The sequence below is a fragment of the Glossina fuscipes genome, unplaced genomic scaffold, assembly GCF_014805625.2.
Source record: "Glossina fuscipes isolate IAEA_lab_2018 unplaced genomic scaffold, Yale_Gfus_2 0, whole genome shotgun sequence".
Classification (NCBI taxonomy): Eukaryota; Metazoa; Arthropoda; class Insecta; order Diptera; family Glossinidae; genus Glossina; species Glossina fuscipes.
The window spans coordinates 10978638-11001085 of NW_023998414.1; the positions used below are offsets into that span (position 1 = coordinate 10978638).

Below are 22448 nucleotides of genomic sequence, written 5' to 3' on the forward strand. Positions count from 1 at the left end.
AAAGAGCAGAAAAACATGCTGAAAAGTATGCTTCATTAAGTAGCGCATATATAAGATGGAAACGAGATGTACATATATATCTATATATATATATATATATATATATATCTTTTCTATATGTTTTCAGATATTTTTAAGTATCCTCCCGTAGTAACCAACAAATAAATATGTGAATATTACATATGTACATTTATATAAATGTATTTATATCCTATTTTTGTAATTTGTTGCTACATCCACTGCATACACTAACTTGTCATCCTTTTCTATAGGCATAATTGTGTTTTTGTACATTATCTTTGTGCACATGAAATCCTTCAAAAGAGTTTGATTTCTATTCAACCATTTTTGCGATTTATTTAAAGCATCAATTGACATTTGGAAATATTTATTAAAACAAAAAACGAAAAATGGAAGGGATTACGATATTGGTAAATGGTTTACTATCATCCATGATGTTCTTTTATTCACTACTAACTATTGAGAGCATGCATTAAATTTCTTATTGCATTGGTAATATCGAAAAGTGCTCTATTTGCAGTTGAGACATGCAGATAAAGTACCTGTTATTAGGCAGCATGTCATTGTACGTTGAATTAATTATTACAAAGTGCATTTGCAAGTACACTCGTTGAGCATCATCTTACAGTCAAAAAAGTTCAAAATTCTCTTTTGCAAGCAGTTCAATGGCAACTACGGAATGGGGTAACTCATGAATGAAAAGAAAACTTTTCACACTGTCACACTAACCTTGTCTGTTTTTTCCTAAATGTGGAAAGTCTGACAGAGATGAAAGAGACTCATTACTGATGTCGTCGTACATAATGTACGACTCTTTTTTTCTGTTTGTTTGAAGTATGGGCAAGCATGAAGTATGGGCTGACCAGAAAAAAGTAGGGTAGCAAAAGAGATATGTAAGAATGCCGTTAATGATTGACAGCATGCTAACATTGTCTTAAAATTCGTCGCTCTAATCTACTCGTCTAATCGATGCAAATTTATTCACAATGAATACAATTTCGAAATGAAGTTAAAACATATGAAAGTCGATATAATGTCGTATCAGTACTTATAACTCTCCTAATGCCAATTAGGTTGGAATAGATGACGAGGATTTCGAGGAAAAGTGGTTATTAAGAGGAGAAAATATTCCTTTGAAACATTGTTGTCGAATCGTCGTCATTCTATTTGCCCGTCTTTTTATTGTATTTTTATTCTCTATACTTCTCTAATCCGCTTATGATTGATTAACAAACTTGAGACAACCGAACAAGAATTTGGTTGAAAGTAGACAGAATTCAACTCAAGATCGAAACTTTGGACCAACCACCATTTCTGCCTACATATACGTAAAAGGGGGATATTTTAAATAAAACAAATTCCGCCTTAAAGATTCTATAGAATATTCCAGCTTATTGCGATATTTTCAAGGATTTTTTCCCTGTTTCCCCCTTCGCCCGATTTACTCAAACGTTAAAAGTTGATAGCATTGCGATAAAACATTGACACTTTATAAGTAAATTTTTTTTGTATAAACACGACAAGCCATCAGTGTCAATATAAAATAGAAAAATGTTATAATATTTTCCTTAAGATTCGTTCCGTTTCTTATAGAAATTTGCAACAAATTGTGAGAGTTACTTGAATAACGTGACAAATGACGGTCAAAATTCACTTATGGGGTATCTTATTAATTACCAAGAAGCAAATTTTAACTTGATGCAGTACAAAGGGGACCTGTGTAAAAAAAATTGCTTTTTAAATAACTCTTAGATAAGACGGGATTGAAAGTACATGTCCATGTGATCGATGTAGTTGAGTGTAGTTGTTCGTTATTTTTGTTTTTGTTCAAGAACTTATTTATTATTTATTTAATTGTTTCTATTTATTTAGTAGATAGCCAGGATAGAGAGAGAGAGAGAGAGAGAGATTGAGAGAGAGAGAGAGCGAGAGACCAACCTTCGCGCAAGAACTTTCAGTGTTTCTGTCAAATATGAAATTGATAGCTTCGTTTTTGAAGCGAGGGGAATGAATGTCTGCAATAGGCATTACATAAATTGATAGATAGACGGACATGGTTGTATCGATTCAGAATTTGATTTGCAACGATTTTTAGGATAGTTAAAAATTGCAAACTGTCCTCCGAAAGCGTCTTATTCAAAATAATGCATTATATGCGGCAATGCATTATTCCAATCCAATTCATTGTACCCAACTCTATCAAATAATTTCGAAAAATGCGCTTCGTAGGCTGACAAAAAATTAACACCATTACTACGAATAGATATGCTTATAATCGATTCTCATAATAATAAAATGTAGGTGTATCTGGCATCCTTCGCGGTGTTCGTGTAAACATAAGATACCCTTTTACGTTCCAGTGGTATAGGTTAACAACAAGGACATAGGGACATGGGTTGTGCAAAAAATCTCCTAAAAGCGTACATAATTTTCTTACTTAGTCCTTGCTTGTCATACTTTCATTCATTTCATTAATATTCAAATTCGACATATTCGTACAAATTTGCTTAGCTGCTAATGCGTTTGCATAAAGGCAGTTGCATGCATGTGTCTCCATATAATATAATTCTATTGATATTTGTTCGAATCTATCGAATCTATTCAAATAAAATCAATCGAATGCTTTCGCATAACCCGAGATTAGCATAATTTTCGTAAATATAATGCTTCTTTACATTTATGTGCATTAGAACACACAGAGACATCAGTCTCAGTGTTTAAAATATAGTTGAGCAGTGTTTTGAATGTGATTAAATTTTTCAAAATATTGCTTTCTCAAGAATTTCCGCAAATTTGTCTTTATTCGAAAGAGAGCCAAGCCAGCCCAGCCCTTTCATCTCAAGCAAACACTTTTTGCAGTTCAATCCCATTCTCATGGGATTGCATGCAAGTCGCTAATCGAAAAGGAGCTGATTTCATATAATTTGTAACACACTTCAATGACTTACGTTTAAATAGATTGTTGCAAGAAAATTTTTAAATTCTGCAAACAATAAATTGCCTCTTATATCTGTATCTATATCTCTCTCTATCTATCCAAATGTAATCGATCCTTGACGATTCAAGTCGCAGTGCGGTGAGGGGGTGAGGGTAAAGCCGCTTGAAAATCTTCTTAATTGCAGTATTATGTAAGAATACCTTTCTCCTTCTATCTTTATCAATAGCCCTTTATCTCGAGTGAGATGATGATGAATATTATTTAAGATATCATTTATTAACAGAGTTGGTTAACTTATCTTTCGTCTTTTTATTTATTCCTTTGTTTATTTATTTACTTACATCTATGCCCTGCCCCCCTTGTAGTACAAGGGTGTTTTAAGTTTTCTCACGAATGTGCGCAACAACGTGAAAAAAAGTCTCTCTTCAGAATCAATTTCTAAACATGTTTGTCCGTCTATCCATCTTAGTGTCTTTTGCTTAACCTACAGCTCACAAGTTTTGGGATATTCTGCTGAAATTTGATACACCGACGTGTTTTGGCTCAAAGAACAACGCCATTGCATACAGTTCTCATCGGACTAAATTTTCGATTATTTTGCTTATAATCCCTAATTTTGAAATGTCATCATATGAATAAAGGAATATGAAGTGAAACACTCATTCCTGCTAGAAAACGACGATTCGACGAAACACTACAATGCTTTCAACTTAGCTGAAAGAACCAACTTTTAGAAAGTAAGCAACTTTTGAAATAATATCAGAGGTAATAAGTATTGTAACGAATAAAATTATATAATGAGAAAATAGATTTTAAAAATGATCAATACAAATATCGGACATAGAGAACGACGAGATAGAGCAATAAGTGGACGAATGAATTACAGGCTGGATTGATGCACGGCCATATGGGCGGTCATAATCATCTGCAACAAATAACTGGGCGAAAACATAGATAAGATATTAGGCGAACAAATACGTAGGTATAGGAAGAAGTGAAAAATTAATGCACGAACGGACAGACATGAACCAGACGACAAATGCAAGGGCAGACCGTGGGCCAAATGCAAAAGGCAAGCGAGTAAGAAAATAAGAGGGGTGTACTAAAGCACGAAAAATTAAAAAGAGAAAGCGAAACATGGACAGAGTTATAATCAGATATATAAACACCGAAGAGACAAATGAATAAAAGAAGAATAAAAGAACACCCAAATAGAGAAAACTTAGAAATGATCAATAAGTAAAATGTATATTTTAATGTATATCCGCCTGAGTGGCCAAAGGCGAGGAATCTCGACTAGCAAGTCTCATTGGTCGTGTGTTTGAATCTCAAGTGCGGTAGAGTTTTTAATAAAAGCCGATAGCCTTAGATGCTAGTGCTTTAAGAGTTTTAGTCGTCGAATTAATTTCTCTGGCAAAATTAATAATAATAATAATAATAATAATATTATATTATATATGTTACATTTTATGAAAAATTAGTTTCATACGAATTTAATCTATTAATAAGTATTGAAAGATAGAATTTTACAATCAGCTTGAAATTGTTTCGAGCTAATTTGAAATTGAAAATTTAAAGATATGTTCGCAATCATTGCAATAACACAATACGCACAATTTAAAATGAATTTAATTTAAATACATTTAAGATCATAAAAAGTCTTCACATCCTTTTATATATTCACATTTCCGCTTGGTATTGAAATAAGTCAACAGCAATATAAAGAAAAGCATTTCCATAACAACCTTTATTTTCTATCAATAAAAACGTTGTACATTTCTCTGATTTCAATTTTACCCCATTTTGAATGGCTTTTACAAGATTCCATAGTTTGCACAACACAAACGCAATCCCTATACATCGTTGTCAACGTCAGTAGAATTTTCTTTTATTAAAAAAAAAAAAAACAACATTTTACGAAAAGTACACCTAAGGTATACATATTATTAGCAACATTATTAACGTCATCATCATCATCATCATCATCATCATCATCATCATCATTATTATTATCAATGTCATCGAATTTATCTAATCTAAATATATGTATATGTTCATATAAGATTGTTTAGCATTATATCTGAATAGACAGACATAAGTAAATAGCCCTTTATATGGTTAAAAGGCATGGAAACATACATAAATCGATTTTTTTTTAACTTTGAAAATATTCGATTTCGTAACCTAAAAGTCCCAATAATGAATGTGAAAGAATGTGTTATTTGCTTACAATTTCAATTGTAATGCAGGAAGAGATACGTACTGTGAAAACTTTGTAAATTCTTTTAAAATCCCGACACACATAATTTATATAGAGAATAAATTCTATTAAAAATCAAAATCATTGATTTCTTCGAGGATTGATTTTAAGGACTTAGTTCAATAGATCATTTAATGGGAGAGAGAGACAGAGAGATAGAGAGAGAGAGAGAGCAAGTAGGGAGCACTTTATTTATATATTTAGTTATCGAAAATCTATTAAGCTTAAAAGCAAAGACAACGATAAATGTAAAGCAATAGATATCCTGAAAACTCGATATTTCACGCTACCTGATGTGAACATCTCCCTACCTGCTATGTACTGCACACCTAAGACAACGTAAAAAATACATAATATGTAGACTTGAGTGAGTACTATGAGTAATGAAATTCACTTAACGATTTTCGCCTCACTGCCGATTCTAGAATCCATTTGCAATTCGAAAATAAAGAAGAAGAAGAAAACAACGAATACCTTTCCATTTTTTAAATCACTTGCTAAACTTGTACCTGGAAGGCTTCGAATATATGTTTACTAAGAAATTTCCTGTGTCTTGATTGTATCGCATAATGACTATTAATATTCAAAAATATATATGCGTATCTGTTAACGTATATGCAAAGCCAGGTAAATGTATAGGAAAACATGTGAATTGATTTTTGTTCTAAAAACGCTAAAGGATAATGGTGGTCTGACATTTTCCATCTCTCGCTTTCAATTATATTTCCCTGCAGATGCGGATAGCGAATAGCTAGCTTGCCACGTATTTTAATAAATCTCTTATGTTATTGTTCTAAAATTCTTCAGAAGAAGAATTAACTTTATTAACCCTTTGTATATCCTCCGGTTGCATCTAACCTTTTGAAGTTCATACTACGGGGAATAGGATGTTAAAGAATATTCTTGTGTTTGCCTTTTATTCTAAATTTGAAGTAAGTCACGTTTTTCCCGTTTTTATTTTATTTATTTATTTTTTTTATTTTTTTTTTTTTTTGTAAAAGGTCACAGGATGCAATGAAAAGTGAAAGCAGGGGAGAATATATTATTAAATAGCTTCAAACGAACCTCTTGAAACTACCACCGTTATCGTTTGTAAAGGTATTTCTTTGTAACGAACTGTGACTTATAATACTGCGTTACATTTATATCTCAAGTAAAAAAACATTCCATGTATTGTGTGTGTTTGAGAGAATATTTTTTTTTTTTTTTTGTTTATTAAAATGCAAAAAAAAAATTCGCATCATTTTCAATTAAAATTATTCGAAAGAATTGATTGTACTACGAATATGTATTATTAGGTATTAAAAGATCATTTCGTAAATTTTTATCTAAAGTCGTCCCACTGATCTCATATGTGCACCGTGCATACTGCTACTTTACGTGTTGAAACATATGAAACGTAAGTTATTGTCTATATATTCTTGACTTCTAATTCTTCTTCTGCTAATGGCATCAAATATCGATTAAAATTTACTGACATGCACAATAAAATTCGATCTAATTTGGTTGAGTTAAAGTTCAGCTGCCGCGTTGTGCAGTGAATAAGTGCCCTGACTATCATGATGATGCCTCCCGAGTTCAAGCCTCAAAGCGATACTTGATGGCGATACTTGGTCGTAGCTATAGTGAACGTTTACTCGGTAAAAGCAATTCAGAACACTTGCCGATCGCGCTCTATATTTCTTTCTTTCCTCACTTTCTTCCGATCACGATCGTCTTACTCGTATAGGGTACATCCCTCAGGTGAATGGTCATATTAAAAAAAAAAAAAAAGATTTCTCAAGAAAGCAAAGAAGAATTTATTGATCGTAAATACGATCATCTTGTTGCGTGGTTTCCTTGCAGCCGAAGTTATTATTGTATAACAAATAAACCGACAGACCTAAGTGAAATTAAAAAAAGGTATTCGCTTTGTTACTGCTGTAATTCTTTGATCGTTTTCAGTGCGGCGCATTGCATCGGTAGAAAAAATATTGCCCTCAATATCCCTACCGAATTCAAGGAACGAAAAAATATCTTGCACTATTGAAGTTATCAGTGCCAGGGATCCCACGTGACCATTAACTTGGCATTCTTGCTATTAAAAAATCTAAATTAACGTCATTGTTATTGAATTCTTTTATCATAGCCTACGTCCGATGAAACATTCCTGCTTTTCGATAAGCTCCCAGAATAAAAAAAAGTAAATAGAAAATATCCCTTAAGTCTCCGCGGTAAGTGTAAATATGTCATACGTGTTAAGCTTGCTCGGTCCTACGCATCGGCTTTCTCTTTGCAAACTGATGCAATTTACTGATGACATATTCAATGTTGACTAACTAATCATCAATAACTTTGTACGCACAGCAATAGTTACTGCATAGAAAGCAGGACTTGATTATTAACTTACAAACTTCTTGATTCTTACGAGTACTTAAAAAAACTACTGTTCCTATGACTTCTTCTGCAAAATTGTACACCCAAAAAGGCTAATAAAGAGAAGGTCACCTATGTTAGTTCCCTTCCTAAGTATCCAATAATCAATCGAAAAAAAAATATAATAATAATAATATCATCCCTACAAATATATAGCGTTTTGTGTCTAGAAGGCTCTAATCAATGGAAAGTAATCTTCGGCAGAAGAGGATTTATCAAAAGAGAAATTTATAAAATATTTATAAGAATTTTTTCAATTCCTCGGGAATTCTTCAATTTTCTTATAACATTTTATAATCAAAGACAGCAGACAAAGGGAAACTGAGATAAAATAAGAGGAAAATGATGCAATTACGATTAATATAACTTATATCAATACGATAGACAGATTTTCTAAGTCAGTAAAACTCTCGATTACAATACCGTGACAATGGGAATTTTCAGACTTTCTTGTTTATATATTTGTATAGAATAAGGTAGGCAGTGTCTCTATTTAAGAGCTATATGAGAGTTTCTGGGTTTTTATTACTATTACTTAATATTAGGTCTTTGCATGTATTCTGATCATTTCTTCACTTGAAAAAAGCATTTATTGAGTAAAATTTCGAACGATATTAGTTCGATAGCGATCCAACCATTGAGCCATTTTCGCACTTCTTTACGATAGGCAAACCGCATGCCAACCAAGCCGATCTGAAATGGAGGTAATTAGAAGATGCTATATTTTTTGGATACACTGGATGCGGCAGGACTTCCCACTCACTCAAGCTACAATAATGTATTTTGAAGAACTCATACAACGTATCGCCGAACGTTGTCATGCAAGGCGATGTCTTTGCGTCTCTTAGCCCCTGTTACTGGTCTTTCTTGCAACAGCACATCGTTCAATTTGTTCAACTAAGGCAGTTTGCGGTGAGGCAGTTTCATTCGTTTTTAACAGCTCGTAATATATTACACCTTGCCGATCCCATCATGTGCATAGCAAAATTTTATGGCCATGAATATTCTCCTAGATTACCCCCCCTAGATGTGTTTTTCGCTTGCGATTGTCGTGACATATCGAATTTCATCGCCAGTCACAATTAAAATTCATCAGCTGGGTCAAAATCATCGAGTTTAACCGTTTTCTATATAATGATACTTTGCATTACTTTATCATTTTCATCAAGAGATCTCGCTGATTAAAAATATATGCACGCACGGAATACTTTTTATCTTCATTGATGGTATTTAGCGAGCGACCGGTAAATTTGCCTTTCAAAATATTATTTCTTCCCTACTGTTGGATGTGAGTATGAAAAGTTCATTCACTCATTTAAATAGTCTTTAATAACTTTGACGCTCATACCCTAATGTTGCGGTCAATTTATGGCTTTGAATTGACCGCAAATTATGGTTAAATTGAAATGGAACATATAAACTACATTATCTTTGATGGCTAGACACTCACTTAAAATTATAAACCACACGAAATTCACTGTTCCCCATTAAAAAGTAAAATAGATTGCATTAATCTTAAAAGATTGATTGAAATGTTAAGCATTAGATAGATAGGAAAATATTTTCATAGTATATCTGCCCTTGAATTATCAATTGACATTTATCGACTTAACGACAAGCAGGGGCCCGATTAAAGCCATTTACATTCGAATGCACTAAGCTATTCGTATAATATGCATGTGCGCCAATATATGCAAGGCAAAAAGTCAACAAAATTCCTCTTCAGTCCTACAGATGCAATTAAAATCTTAAATAAATTATAAATTTTTAGCTGTTGAAATGAGAACAAAATATATAGAATATGTAATGTGTTAATTACTTGAAGTTTGAATACGACTTGGGGAAGATCCTATCCTGACTGACTGAGAAAACTAAGCAGACACTAATACAACAAATATCATGTCTATGCCATGCATGCAATTGCCATAAAAGTGAGCCTCGGTTGTGTGAAGGGTTTAATTTTATGCTCAAATAACTTCACAAGAGCGTAATGGCGTATAACACATTGCACGGTTATGTTATATTCTATCTTGTGTATTTTGTTGTATTTTGTTTACTTTAACACATACACACACACACACACACACACACACACACACACACACACACACACAAACACACAAATATTCTCAATGAATGAATGAATGAATTTTTTTGTTTTTTTTTCTTTCTCGGTAATTTTTTTTTTTTTTTTTTTTTTTTTTTAATACAAGTGTCTACAACCAGCCAGCCATACGGTTGCTGTTATATAAATAGATCGAATTTTGAGTTTTAACACTCTAATAATCACCAAATTGTACCAAACAGCACGATACGACATTAAGTCACAAATCAGCAACAGCAACAGCAACAACAACAATAGCAACAGTAAATAACAACAGCAAATTCTGTTGTTTACCGAAAGGGTGCATACTTAAATATTATACACATATGCATACACGCAGCATGAGCGAAAGTTTACTTGCCTGCAAACATATTTGAATAACGGAAGAATGCATGAAAAACCTACGGTGACCACAACTTTTCACATCTAGCAATAGCGTGACACTCGCGTAACAATAAATGACCTTTATGTGCGCACAGTTAATTTATTTAACATACGCCAGTCGAAATGATACATATGCCTAATCGATCATACCCTTTGTAACCGTTCGAATCAATAGCAATCTCAAGTTATCTGAATTTTGAATTTTTCTAATTCTGACCTTTTGTTTTTTTCGAATAATTGTAATAATTAAGATAAAGAACTCAAACTTAGCTCAGTTCCACTCAACTTCCCCGATCGCTTGTCTATATTTCTACTATGAAAAACGAATTACGAGCAGAAACTAAAATCAATTTTTGGAAATCAGGTCTTGAAGGTGACCCAAAATTGTTGATAAGATTACAAACTTTTATTGTGTCTTCTAAATTAATTGACTTTCGAATCGATTAAACCGACTGATGTCGAACTTTATCTAATAGATATACAACTCAGCCGCAGACGTCAAATAATAATAAGTTTAGACATCTATCAACGTAACACCATCGAAACATCGGATCGGATCAATTTTGATCCGCATCGCTAGATTATTCTTGATTGAAAATGTTTCCGTTTCTCGTAAAGAGCTTTAAGTTTCTTCTTGAATTCATTGGATATCGCTCTTATTACGATATTCAAATCACAAGGAATTATAATGCAGATTAGGTGGACGACAGAGATGAACGATATCTGTGCTTGCTCCATTTGATCTGACGAGCTCAACGTGAAGCGTTATGACTTATTTCACCGCCACTAGCAACAACTGGTGCAATTGAGACGAAGAACCGATACAATGTGCCACAAATCATGATATCGTGAATTTTTTTTTGAAAATCACAAAATTCGGTTTCATAAAGGAAAAGGCGCCCAGTACTGCCCCATGGCAGTACTACTAACGTGGAATGTGTTGCATTCTCAACCTTCTCTGACTTATTGCCTCCTCGGGCATTGCTTTCATTCTCACAGCGGCACCTATAAAATGAGTTTTTATATACGCAGCCTAAAGACGCCACAAAGGGAAATATTTTCAATAGGAAATGTGTAGCGAATAGCAAAGCCATAAGCACATTGGTATATCTATTGGAATAAATTAAGTGGAAACTCTCAGGCAATATAGTAAGCATTTTTTGTATTTGCTTTCTACTATTATCTAAAACAGTTCGAATCTTTCGCTTATAGGATATATAGGGAAGCTTTGTAAACTTTTTAAACGAAAGTAACTTGCGGGCCACTATTTGAGATAAATAAATTTTCAAGAATTATATATATATATATATATATATATATGTAAGTACTTTGTTTTGTGCGAAATTTTACTAGCTTTTAAAACAATTTCGACAAGGACACTTAACTGCACGAAAATATAAACAAATGTTTGCCATTTATTGAGAAAGTTATCAAAAGCAGAAGATCGTTAAAATGCTTTCATTGCGAAAATTTTAATTGCTTACTATGTTGCGTCAATTATAAAAGAAGTGAACAAAGAAAGAGAAGTAAGTCGAGAAAAACACACATACACACACACACATCATCGTAGAGTTAACATAAGTATCTCTATTACACAGCAACGTTAAAAATACGTTAAGCATCGTCACATAAAAGTTTGAATATCACATAAGCTGATTTTCATTAAAAGAACTTGCTCGAACGAATCTCTGCTGAGACGAATAGATAACGAGCGATTGAAAGTATAAATAAAGCCTTTCGTAACAACGTAGAAAATGGAAAAAAAAAAATTGAAAACCAAAGGAAATGTAACGATCTGTCGTTATACACTCACTCATTGTTCTCGAATGAAGGTGTGCCGAACTTGTTGGATTTTTAAAACGAAAGTTTAATCTGAACGCAATTAAAAAAAATCTTGGCCGAAATTCAACTAGAAACAGAAGAAGCGTATAGTGTTGGGAAAACGGCAAACGTGAGATTGTCAAACAGAGCGCTATACTGCTGTGAACAAAGCGTGACGGGACTGTACTTTTTCTAAAATTGCTTGATTGGTATGACCGTTGTGCACATCTGGCATAAATTTCGTGACATGTGCCCAGCGGGGCTACTAATAAAACAGTATTTTTTTTTGGATTTTCGTCTAAAAAAAAACCTTCTTGTCGGTGAGTTTTAGAAAGAAAAAATCTGTTGAACAAACAATTTGTATAAAATTTTTTTCAAAAGTGTTACGGGGATGAATGTTTCCCAAGATAACAAATTTTTAAGTGGTAAAAATCGTTTAATGAGCTTTGTGAGGTAGTCGAAGACAAACCTCGGGCTTGTGCTCATCAAGCGTCGATTGACTCAAAGAGGCCTTGTACATAGTGTCCGTATATCAAAAGATTCAGTAGAAATAATTTTTGAAGAACAATTTGGCTTTTCCTTGCCTGCCTTCGCTTGTCTTGTTTTAAAAGTTTTCACACACACACACACACACACACACACACACAATTCGTTTGAAAAACAACATCGTGTTGAAGAGTGAAAAGAACTACTTTCTGTGAGTAAAAATGTACAACTACTGGCGACGAAACTTAAATTTATGCTTGTGACTCTACAGATGAATCTCGCTGATAACCAAAAAAAAAAAAAAAAAAAAAAATCACCACAATTAAAAACCGAACAGGGCACGTGTCTCGAATTTTGTGTCAGTTGTTCATAGCAATCATATCAACCTACCCAACAAATATACATGTCGATATCGTAGCGGGATTATTTCAAAAAAAAAAAAATGCAATCTTATCACGTTTGCCGACCGCAGTGTATGTCATCTCTTACTTATTTTTCTCCAACAACACACATTTTGCCAACATTGTAAGAGTCAAAAAGTTCAGAGGTCAACAATTGTTATACATCATCTTTTTTGCTTTGCTTTTTTAAATAAAATTTTGCAGTTTACAGTCTTGTTCGGATAGAGTTTTACTTGACTTGGGACTGGTTTAACTCTTTTATATGCATTATTATCTATTCTTCCCGTTACTTATATTTTTACTTTGCTTAGTCAAGCAAACAGTGACTTCAGTCGAACCTAAGCCCTTAGAAAATCTTCAATATTTTCCTGTTTGCTAAAAACAATGAGATATAAATAATAAAAAGTATCCGAAATTCGACTTGTATAAGATATGTTTCAACATCTTCCTACACTTTGCCTACATTTTATTGAATTTTTTGTTGTTGTTGTATTTTTTTTTGGGGCGTGGGGGTTTTTTTGCAAGCAGTGAACTTGAAAAATTCCTTCCAAGTTATTTAAAAAACAATTTCATGAGGCTGCCTAGGGAAACATATCTAATCAAAAATACAGTATCACAAGTATGGTTGTGTGTACGCAGTTTTAAATATTTGTTAATAAACTTTGCTTAGATCATTGGAAAGACTGACTTTTGTTATTGCTGTGAGTTATTCGTATGCATTCAATGATTCTTGATTCTTGCATGCTCGCAATTATTTCTTCATATATTACAAAAGTGAAACTATTGTCGAGAACTTTGACTGTGAAAGTTTACATCAAATTGTTGCTTCTTATTAAGCATTTTGGTCTATACACATACATATATTATACATCCCATATAAGCAAATACAAATTAAAACACTACGGGCGGTCGCCTCGGCTACTCGAGGACGTTGAGATTTGAGTACTATAACGCATATGTTGGAAAACATTTGCAGTAGCATTAATAAAAAAAAAAGAAAAACAATTTGCAAAAATAAATTCTTTTTTTTTTTTTCTTTTGCTTTTTAGTTTTCAAATGAATTTTACTCGAAAAGTGTAAACAATATGTGTTATAGGTTTTAATTTTATTCCCCCTTATTGTCTAACGTGCATGAACACACTTATTTAATATGATTTCCTTTGTCACTGTCGTCATTTTTTTTTTTTTTTTTGATGAGTTTTTGTATTTAGTTACACAAAGTAAATTCATACTATTACGTATGTACAGATGTACAATATATATAACTATTTAACTTTTACATACTGTACCGTAAAAAGTGAGTCTAATAGCTTTGTTCTACTGTTCGCAACGGAGATAAAAATTTCCAAGAATAAATGATTAAATTCAGAGGCATCTTAACTTTGTCTCATTCTTAATTCATCATCAAATAATAATTTTATTTTAGCTATATATACTTTATTTTTCGTCTGTCTTAATCACTTTCTATTCATTTTTTACCTAACTATATATCACTCGGTATTCATCTTTTTTATGTTTCGAGCATTTTACATATCCGTCCGTTAATCTAATAAATATATGTCCAATTGTTTTTAACACGGTAAGTAAATTCCTTAGAACAAAACAATTCGTGTAAAAATGTGTACTTATTCTTTTTGAAAAACCGTGGTATTTCAAAAAAAAAATCGTGTAAAAAAAGAGTTGGCTATATTATAAGCAGATTTGCACACAATTGTTTGGTTTCAACGGTTTAAAAGTGTTGACTTCGATTTCAATGACAAAAAACGGTCTGGAAGACCAAAAAAGTTGGAAGGCAGTGAATTGCAAAACTTATTGAACGAAAGCCAAGCTCAAACTCTCAAAAAACTTTCGATAAGTTTAGCAGCTGATGAAGCAACTCTTTCTAGACATTTAATTGACTGAAAATTCCATTTCGAACCGTTTCGACATGGCGGTTTTATTGCCTTTCAGGAAAAATAAGAAGAGGTTTTTGTGGCGTATTGTGACTGGATCTGCTACGACAATCCCAAGCCTAAACTGTCCCGGATTAGTCCAAGAGAGCCTTTCCCATCGACACTCAAGTAGAGCCATAAAATTTTGCTGTGCATATGGTGCAATCAGCAAGGTGTAGTTTATTACGAGTTGCTAAACCCGTATGAAGGTGTTACTGCAGATGTCTGCCGACATTAGTTGAACAAATTAAACGATGTATTGTTGCAAAAAAGACCAGCAATAGCGGTTAACGGACGCAAAGTCATCCTGTTGCATGACAGCACTCGGCCACACGTTGCAAGAGTCATGAAGGATACACTGTTGCAACGCTACATCTCAATATTGAAATCAATTATTTTTATTTAATTTCATATAACTTTAATAATAACTGATTGAAACATTGAACATTACAGGCTACGACCAAAGTAAAATTTTATCGATTTACTTACTGAACTATTCAGAAATGGAGGTCAAATACTTTGCTTACTGTACATAAGTTTTGGATGAACGTAAAGTTTTGGATTAGGCATGCGCGTTTATTAAATGCCATTAATGCTGACAAAGTGACAGCAATTTCGGAAATAAGTCGTAGTATTAAAATCATATCTATGTTTACACAAGTCTAGTACAACCTGAAAGATATTAGAAATGTATTTTTTCAATCGACTAAAACTGATGTGCAGATGTCGATTAGCATGAGTATACGGATGAGTAGACGACTGGGTAAAAACCGCGACTATCAAGTTAGTATTGGCGGGTTCAAATTCCAGTGCGATAGAGTTTACTTAGGTCGAAGCTATAGTGAGTCCTCAATCGATAAAGACATAACACTTATCACTCGGGCGCACATCCACTAGCCTGCGGCTTACACCTCCCTATTTCTGTCTTTCTTTTTCTTTCGTCACTCTTTTCGGACCGACACCCCGTTACGCCAATAGGAGGTCACAACAAGGCAAAAAAACAGATTTCAATCAGCAACGAATAAGCCATCTGCTGTTGGTTTGCTGAATTTTCAAAGAAGAAGAAGAAGAAATTGATACGAAGTTAGCTTGAATATTTTCTTAGGTCTTCCAAGACTTAAGTGAGTGAATATATTTCAGCTCACTTACATCTGATAAGAAATCATTTCAGCTAACACATATTATTAATTAATTATTAATTAATTTCCTTTAACTTTTCGTTGTCATTTAATACTCATCAAAGGCATATAGTTCGTATTGTAATTGTAATTACCATATAGTTTAGTAGATAAGAAGCGCGACTATCAGATCGATATATCCGGGTTAACAGGTTCGCGGACGTGAAATTCTAAAAAGCCAATCATTGTTATTCACTTATATTTATATAAAGTTAATGCAACAAATATTACAAGTTGAAAATTTAATTTGATTTTGATTTTAATTTTGATATTCTGATTACCCTTGTAAAATATGTCTAATCAGATTTGTTCAGCTCAGTGAAATTTTTCACCTCTGTGAGCATATTAACATATTTTAATTATAATTGGCGTGCAGCGCCAGCTACAATTAATTCTCGATCAATAACACTTACTGATTGCTCGTAATCCCTAGACTGCAGTCACGCCTCATAAGTCTTTCCCCTTTTTTTTAACCCCTAACCACTGTATAACAGGAATCCCTTTAAACATTTGTCATAAAAAATAAAAAAAACGAATGCAGTTAAGAGGCACAGGTAGAGTATTCCGGAACTACATTACCAACACTGTTAAAATTTTAATGATTGACTTTGGTACCGTCAAGAAGAATTAAAATCAAAAATAGATAAAACCCCAAAATAAACGAAGATCGCCAAATAAGACCACTACCACATACGCCTTCCCCATTTTAAAAAATTGTTATTTTAATATAACTATTTCTTGGTGATATCCCATACGTATGTCATCCTTCAGATTCATCTCGCTTTAGTTTCACATAAAATAGATTTTAGTTATATGGGAAACCCTAAACTCATATCAAATATTTGGTGAAGTAAGCCGCCATAAAAGATGAGTTTCACGTACACGCTTCTATATGAAGTAGAAAATGGCTGGTTCTCCACGACGGTCAACTTTACTTGCCATTCAGGATTAATCGAGGTCTCAAAACAAACCTGATTTATGAGAAGGCTCATGCCGGGTCCCTGCGACTGTCGAATGCAGATCAGGCGAGTCAATTAATTTGATCGCCGTCAATAAAGACAGGGCCAATTAGACCGGGAAAACAGCTGGAATTAACTTATATACAATATTCTAGGTTTTTGGGAAGACAAAAGTAGAAGAAGACAAGTAAACCCCACAATTCGTCCATTTTTTTTTTTCTTTTATATTCAAAATTGAAATTCCTCAGCTTCATCGATCTGAACGGAATACTCTTTCGGAATGTCTGCATAAATTCCAATCTTTTTCGGCCAGTGTGCGGCACTTGATATATTTAACAGAAGCGTAAACGAAATGTAAGTTACGACCCATATCCAACATTGTACGAATTTATACACGGAAAGCAGATAGAGCTAAATCTTTGAAAGGTAAAATGCGACGGAAACGAAATCAAATAATGAAATATTTTATAAACGCCAAATAGGGTGAATAAGAGGCCAAGCGTACATTAAACTTGAGATGATTTACTTGCAGAATAAATTTGAACCCAAAAAAAAAAAAAAAAAAAAAAAAAAATGGAGGAAAAACTAAATTCTTTCATATGTCACTAGCAAAACGACAGAGTTAATCACTTCCCTTTTTAGTAACTGTACACTTACCGAATATGATATTCGCATAAGCGGATTAAAAGCTGTTTAAGGACTTAAAAATAAAAATATTTGTAAATGAAAACTATAAAGGCTCCAAGCAATCAATAATTGTATCGCATGGAATGGAGAAGAATTTTTTTTTAAATTTCACTACATTTTTTTTTTTTTTTTTGTTATTCAGAAAAAGAAACAAAATCTTGTACTTAAGAGCATTACTTTATATCCTAATAATTTAATACTTCATCTCATTTTATAAAAAAAAAAAAAAAAAAAAAAACGTCATATAACCATGTACTTATCTCGAGTATGGAGCATCACAGCTATTTATAATTAGTTATCATAATCACTTTAAAAAAAGTACTTATGATAATTTATAATTTTATTATCTAAAACATCATTAACGAACAGTTAAGTAGGAGTGTAGAGGATTCATTCATTTTAAAGGAGAAAAAGAAAATTCTCTTAAAAATCATTAACTTTAACAAAACATCACCATTAACCTAGTGGTGCATTGACTCCCATTCAATATGCGTACCAAGCAAGCCTGTCTGTTTGCATGACACACCAATACGGGAAAATTGTGCTTAAATATAAATAAAAAGCCTCTGTGTATGTTCAAAAGAATTATCCTTCTTTCATTAGGGCGTAACTACTCACATATCTATACATATGTATACATCCACATGGATGTTTCTCGCTATAAATAAATAATAAACCTGAAAGTTAACTTCGAAGAGCAACCGGTTAAACTCATAGACAGTCAGTCATTCACACGATGTTTAACAGTGAGTGACATGAATGGTTTGAAGTGCAATGACTTTTTCCTTTAAATTAAAAAAAAAAAAAGGACTATTGATTATATTTATGTGTAGGACTCGTCGCTTGTCATTATCGTTCCAACAAGCTTAACATTTCGTAGCGTAGCGTACAAAAGTTAACTGTAACTTGGACATTTATATGTGTATGTTTGTGCTTGCGTTCGTGTGTGTGTGTGTGTGTGTGTGTGTGTGCGCACGCGATACCGTCAATATCCGAAAAAAGTTCAAAAAACTCTTCATACATAGTTTGCAGGCGCATCAAAGTGATTCAAAGTAAAGTTTATGGCATAGTTTAACTTACGGTTTTTCTGGTATTTCACTTGATGTTTCCATTTTGTTCAAGAGTGGGCTACTGATCACTTGCGGACTGTAGACCCTTGGAGGACTGGTAACCTTTGGTGGACTATGCATCGATAGAGGACTCTTGGCTTGTTGCGGACTACGTATAATCGGTGGTGAGGGCATAGCTGGCGGGCTATCACCCTCTGGCGGTGATTGTAAACGGCCGCCGCAAAGTGTTGGCGATGAAATTTTTTGTGCCAAATTCTTTTGCGAAGCTGAAGGACTAGGTCTTGATGTATGAGAACGTATCGAACCTGGTGGACTTCGTATAGATTTCATTGAAGTAGGAGGAGAGGTTATAATTTCAGCTTTCGATGCTATCGAAACAACTGCTGATGCTATACTACCCGCTCTAGAACTTATACTTCCAACTGCGCCTCTTATACTACCACTACGGCTGGCAGGTTCTCTGCTTCCCCTGCGGCTACCGCTGCGGCTTACACTACGACTAGGAACACGACTACCGCTGCCTCCCCCGGCGCTAGTAACACTACTTTTACGTTTCGGAGAACCGGAAATTGTTGGAGTTGGTGTTGCTTGTGAAATTTGAGATATCTGAGAAGTAGGAGTACCGGGGATGGAAACTCTCTTGTCTTCCCCTTGTTCGAATTCACCCTCAATTAGTTCTTGTTCATCCTTCACTTGAGATGAAGGTGGTGCCGAGTCTTCATCCAAGTCCAAAGGTTTAGTTTCTGAGACTGGTGTCCTTGTTCTCATCTTTTCATCATCATCGTCGTCATCATCGTCTTCGGCTTCCTCCTCTTCAATTGGCTCCTGCTCCGGGCCATCCTCTAAACCTGGAGGGGGCGGAATATTTACTAATAATAATTCATTATCTTGTTGTTCAATTTCATCAATTTGTTCTGTATGCTGACCCAAAATAGAAGAACCTGAATAACCATTTGTAGGTGGCGTAGTAATCGTAGTAGATTCGTCATCATTTGCGGATTTAGTTTCTTCCGGCTCCAATTCTTGATTAACTTCTTGTAAAATTTCTTGCACCAAATTTAAAGAAGGAGCTTCAATCACCGCGGATAAATCGATAGCCTCCTCATCTTCGCTGCCTTCTTGAGGATGTGACTGCATTTTTTTTGTTAACTCTGCAAATTCGGGTGGCGGTGTAGACGTTTCCCTTTCTTCCATATCATATTCAGGAGGTGGCGGTGGTGTTGTTGCCATTGTGCTTTGTTTTGTTTTTTGTTTAGGAGGTGTTGGCGAGTTCGGTTGAGATTGATCACTTTCCGATGGTGGCGTTAAAGGAGGTATTTGCGAAACGTGAACAGGTGGCGGCGAAACTATTTTGGCCAAAGAAGTCAATTCTGGACAGGGTGGTGGCGTTATTGGGGGTGACGGGGAAATAGAAGGTGTACTACCTTGCATGGGCTGTGGAAGCTGATCGTCATCATTACTTGGACTATAGGAATATTGATTAGGTGGTGGAGGAGGAACACATCTATTTTCATCATTTTCTTCGCCAATATCAATGATCCCGTTAACACTTATAACATTCTTATCATTAGCAATTTCCATATTTTCAGGTTCCTCATCAGGTGTCTCCTCTATGTCAGCATCAGCCCCATCTTCGGCTTCGTCATCGTCTTCATCTTCGGTCTCAATAGGCGGCGAGGGAGGTTGAGGCTGTGCAGGTCTTCGTGCTGCGACTGGAGATATTGGTGGTGGTGGCATCATTTCTAAAACTGATGATGTAGGCGACACCGGAGGCGAAGGCAAATCATCATGTTCACTTAAAGTTGGTAATACCTGAGGTTGAGTCATAACTGACATTACTGGCGGCGGCGGCGGAGGAATACCTACATAATCCAATTCATCCACTATGGGCAGAGGTGGTGCGGTCGGTTCCTGTAATGCCGTATTATCAACCTCTTCTATATCTGAATCGATACCTTGAGCAAAATCCATATAAAAATTATCGCGCGAATCACTTGAGCCACGCCTCAATTTTAAAGATAGATCCGGCGAACTATCCATCTTAACACACTTTTAATCACAACGCACTATATCTATTTCCCACACAAGGAATCAGTATTTGATTACGTTACAATGTTTAAATGCTTTTTCGCGTTTTTACCGACACACGCGCACGCTCGTAAAAAAGTCATATAGGATTGTGCGATATAATCCTGCTATAGTACAGGAAATTTTTGATACTGCTTATATATTGTATGTTTATTGCTTTTCACGCATAATTATTACGATTTCCCACTTTAACTACCCAAACATGAACTAAATACGATTTGCATGCTTTTACTTTGTTGATCCTTTGCAGAAAAATTATTTATAAAACAAATGCTATTTATTACTCAGTTCTTAAATCCATACACATACATGTGTACTGGAAGAAATATTTTTATATGTATGTAAGCATACTTGTATTTCTTTTATTTTTATTACCAAACTTTCGCTTAAGTTGCACTTAAACATGAAACAACGTAACACATTATTTCCCACTTTCGTATAGAGTAAGTTTTGAAAAATAAAAAAAAAAATAAAAAACACAAAACAAAACAAATGACGAAGTTTATCGTTATAACCACCCTATCAGTTTTTCTTTGATGACTTTTTCCTTTTCTATTAGTAAATGGATTTGAAAAAATATACCAAGTAGTTCATAAACACTTATATATAATTATATATATATATATACATATATATATATATATATATATATATATGTATATCACTTTTGTATCTACTATGACTTGGGAATTTTATTTTAAAGCCTTTTTACCCTATGTTTGTGCTCGTATATATAAATTAGGATTAACAATAAAGAAAATTAATCAGTGACATCGATTAGGGTTAATAAAAAGAAAAAAAAAAAGCCCATGGATAGATGCGTTGGCATTGAATATGAAACGAAACTATAAAATGTGAGGAGTCTATTATAAATACCCATCTGTGTCTGTTCGTTTTAAATTCGAATTTTCAATACATTTATAAATTAGCTTTAATGTAATTGAAAAATTCAAATCGATTTGCGACAAAATATTTAGACGGAATATTAAAATTGTAATATACACGCGCTGGTATGTAATATTTATTTATTTAAAAGAAAAAAATTCTTTGTTTTTTTTTTTTTTTTTTTTTTTTAACAAGGGACAGCGCCATCGAAGAAATATTAATGATTATCTGCATTAAGAGCGATCAATCGGCGCTATACAAATATGAGCCGACTGTTAAGCCGAGTCTCGCATATCCACCACAATGTTTTTCCCATTCTACTCTCGAAAGTTCTCTTATTTGATACACATATCGCTCGTATTATTAAGAATTATATTATAGTCATTTGAAAATGAACCCATTTTTAGACCGATAATATATCTTCATTTGAGGAGTGTACAACATAGTTTTAAATGTTTTGTTTCATTTGCTTTATGATAAATAAGCACAAATCCTCAAAAAACTGAAAAAAAAAAAAAAAAAACATTAAATTAATTACTCGTAACTTTGTGTAGACACGGCCGTTTGATTCCATTTTTGGACCTAAAGAGTAAAGTGTCTCTCGTAAAGCAAATGTGAAAAATTTCAGCCTTCTTACTTTAACAATTTCCGAATAACGAGGAAAAATCCAAAGAACTTTGTTCAAGAAAACTGATTTGCGTTCAATTGACTCTCCATTGCGCGGTTTTGCTCTGATCAATTTGGCCTATTTTCAATGTCAACTTGCGTGCAAAAACTTCCAATGTTTGCACCAAATTTAAAGTCGATATCTTCATTTTTG

The 22448-nt window shown here is 33.8% G+C and overlaps 1 protein-coding gene across 11 annotated transcripts in view; it reads right to left on the reverse strand.

Moving 5' to 3' along the window:
- The window catches only part of LOC119638273 (proton channel OtopLc), a 69627-nt gene that overhangs the window by 45217 nt on the left and 1962 nt on the right, over positions 1-22448 (reverse strand). For 4 of the 11 annotated variants that reach the window (XM_038035391.1, XM_038035300.1, XM_038035071.1 and 1 more), the window contains exon 2: positions 18666-21139. In XM_038035391.1, the coding sequence (XP_037891319.1) occupies positions 18666-20695 (2030 nt within the window). In that variant the 5' untranslated portion in view covers positions 20696-21139. Of the gene's footprint in view, positions 1-18665; positions 21296-22448 lie in introns of all 11 variants that reach the window. The other 7 variants (XM_038035220.1, XM_038035785.1, XM_038035702.1 and 4 more) reach the window with 2 other exon arrangements.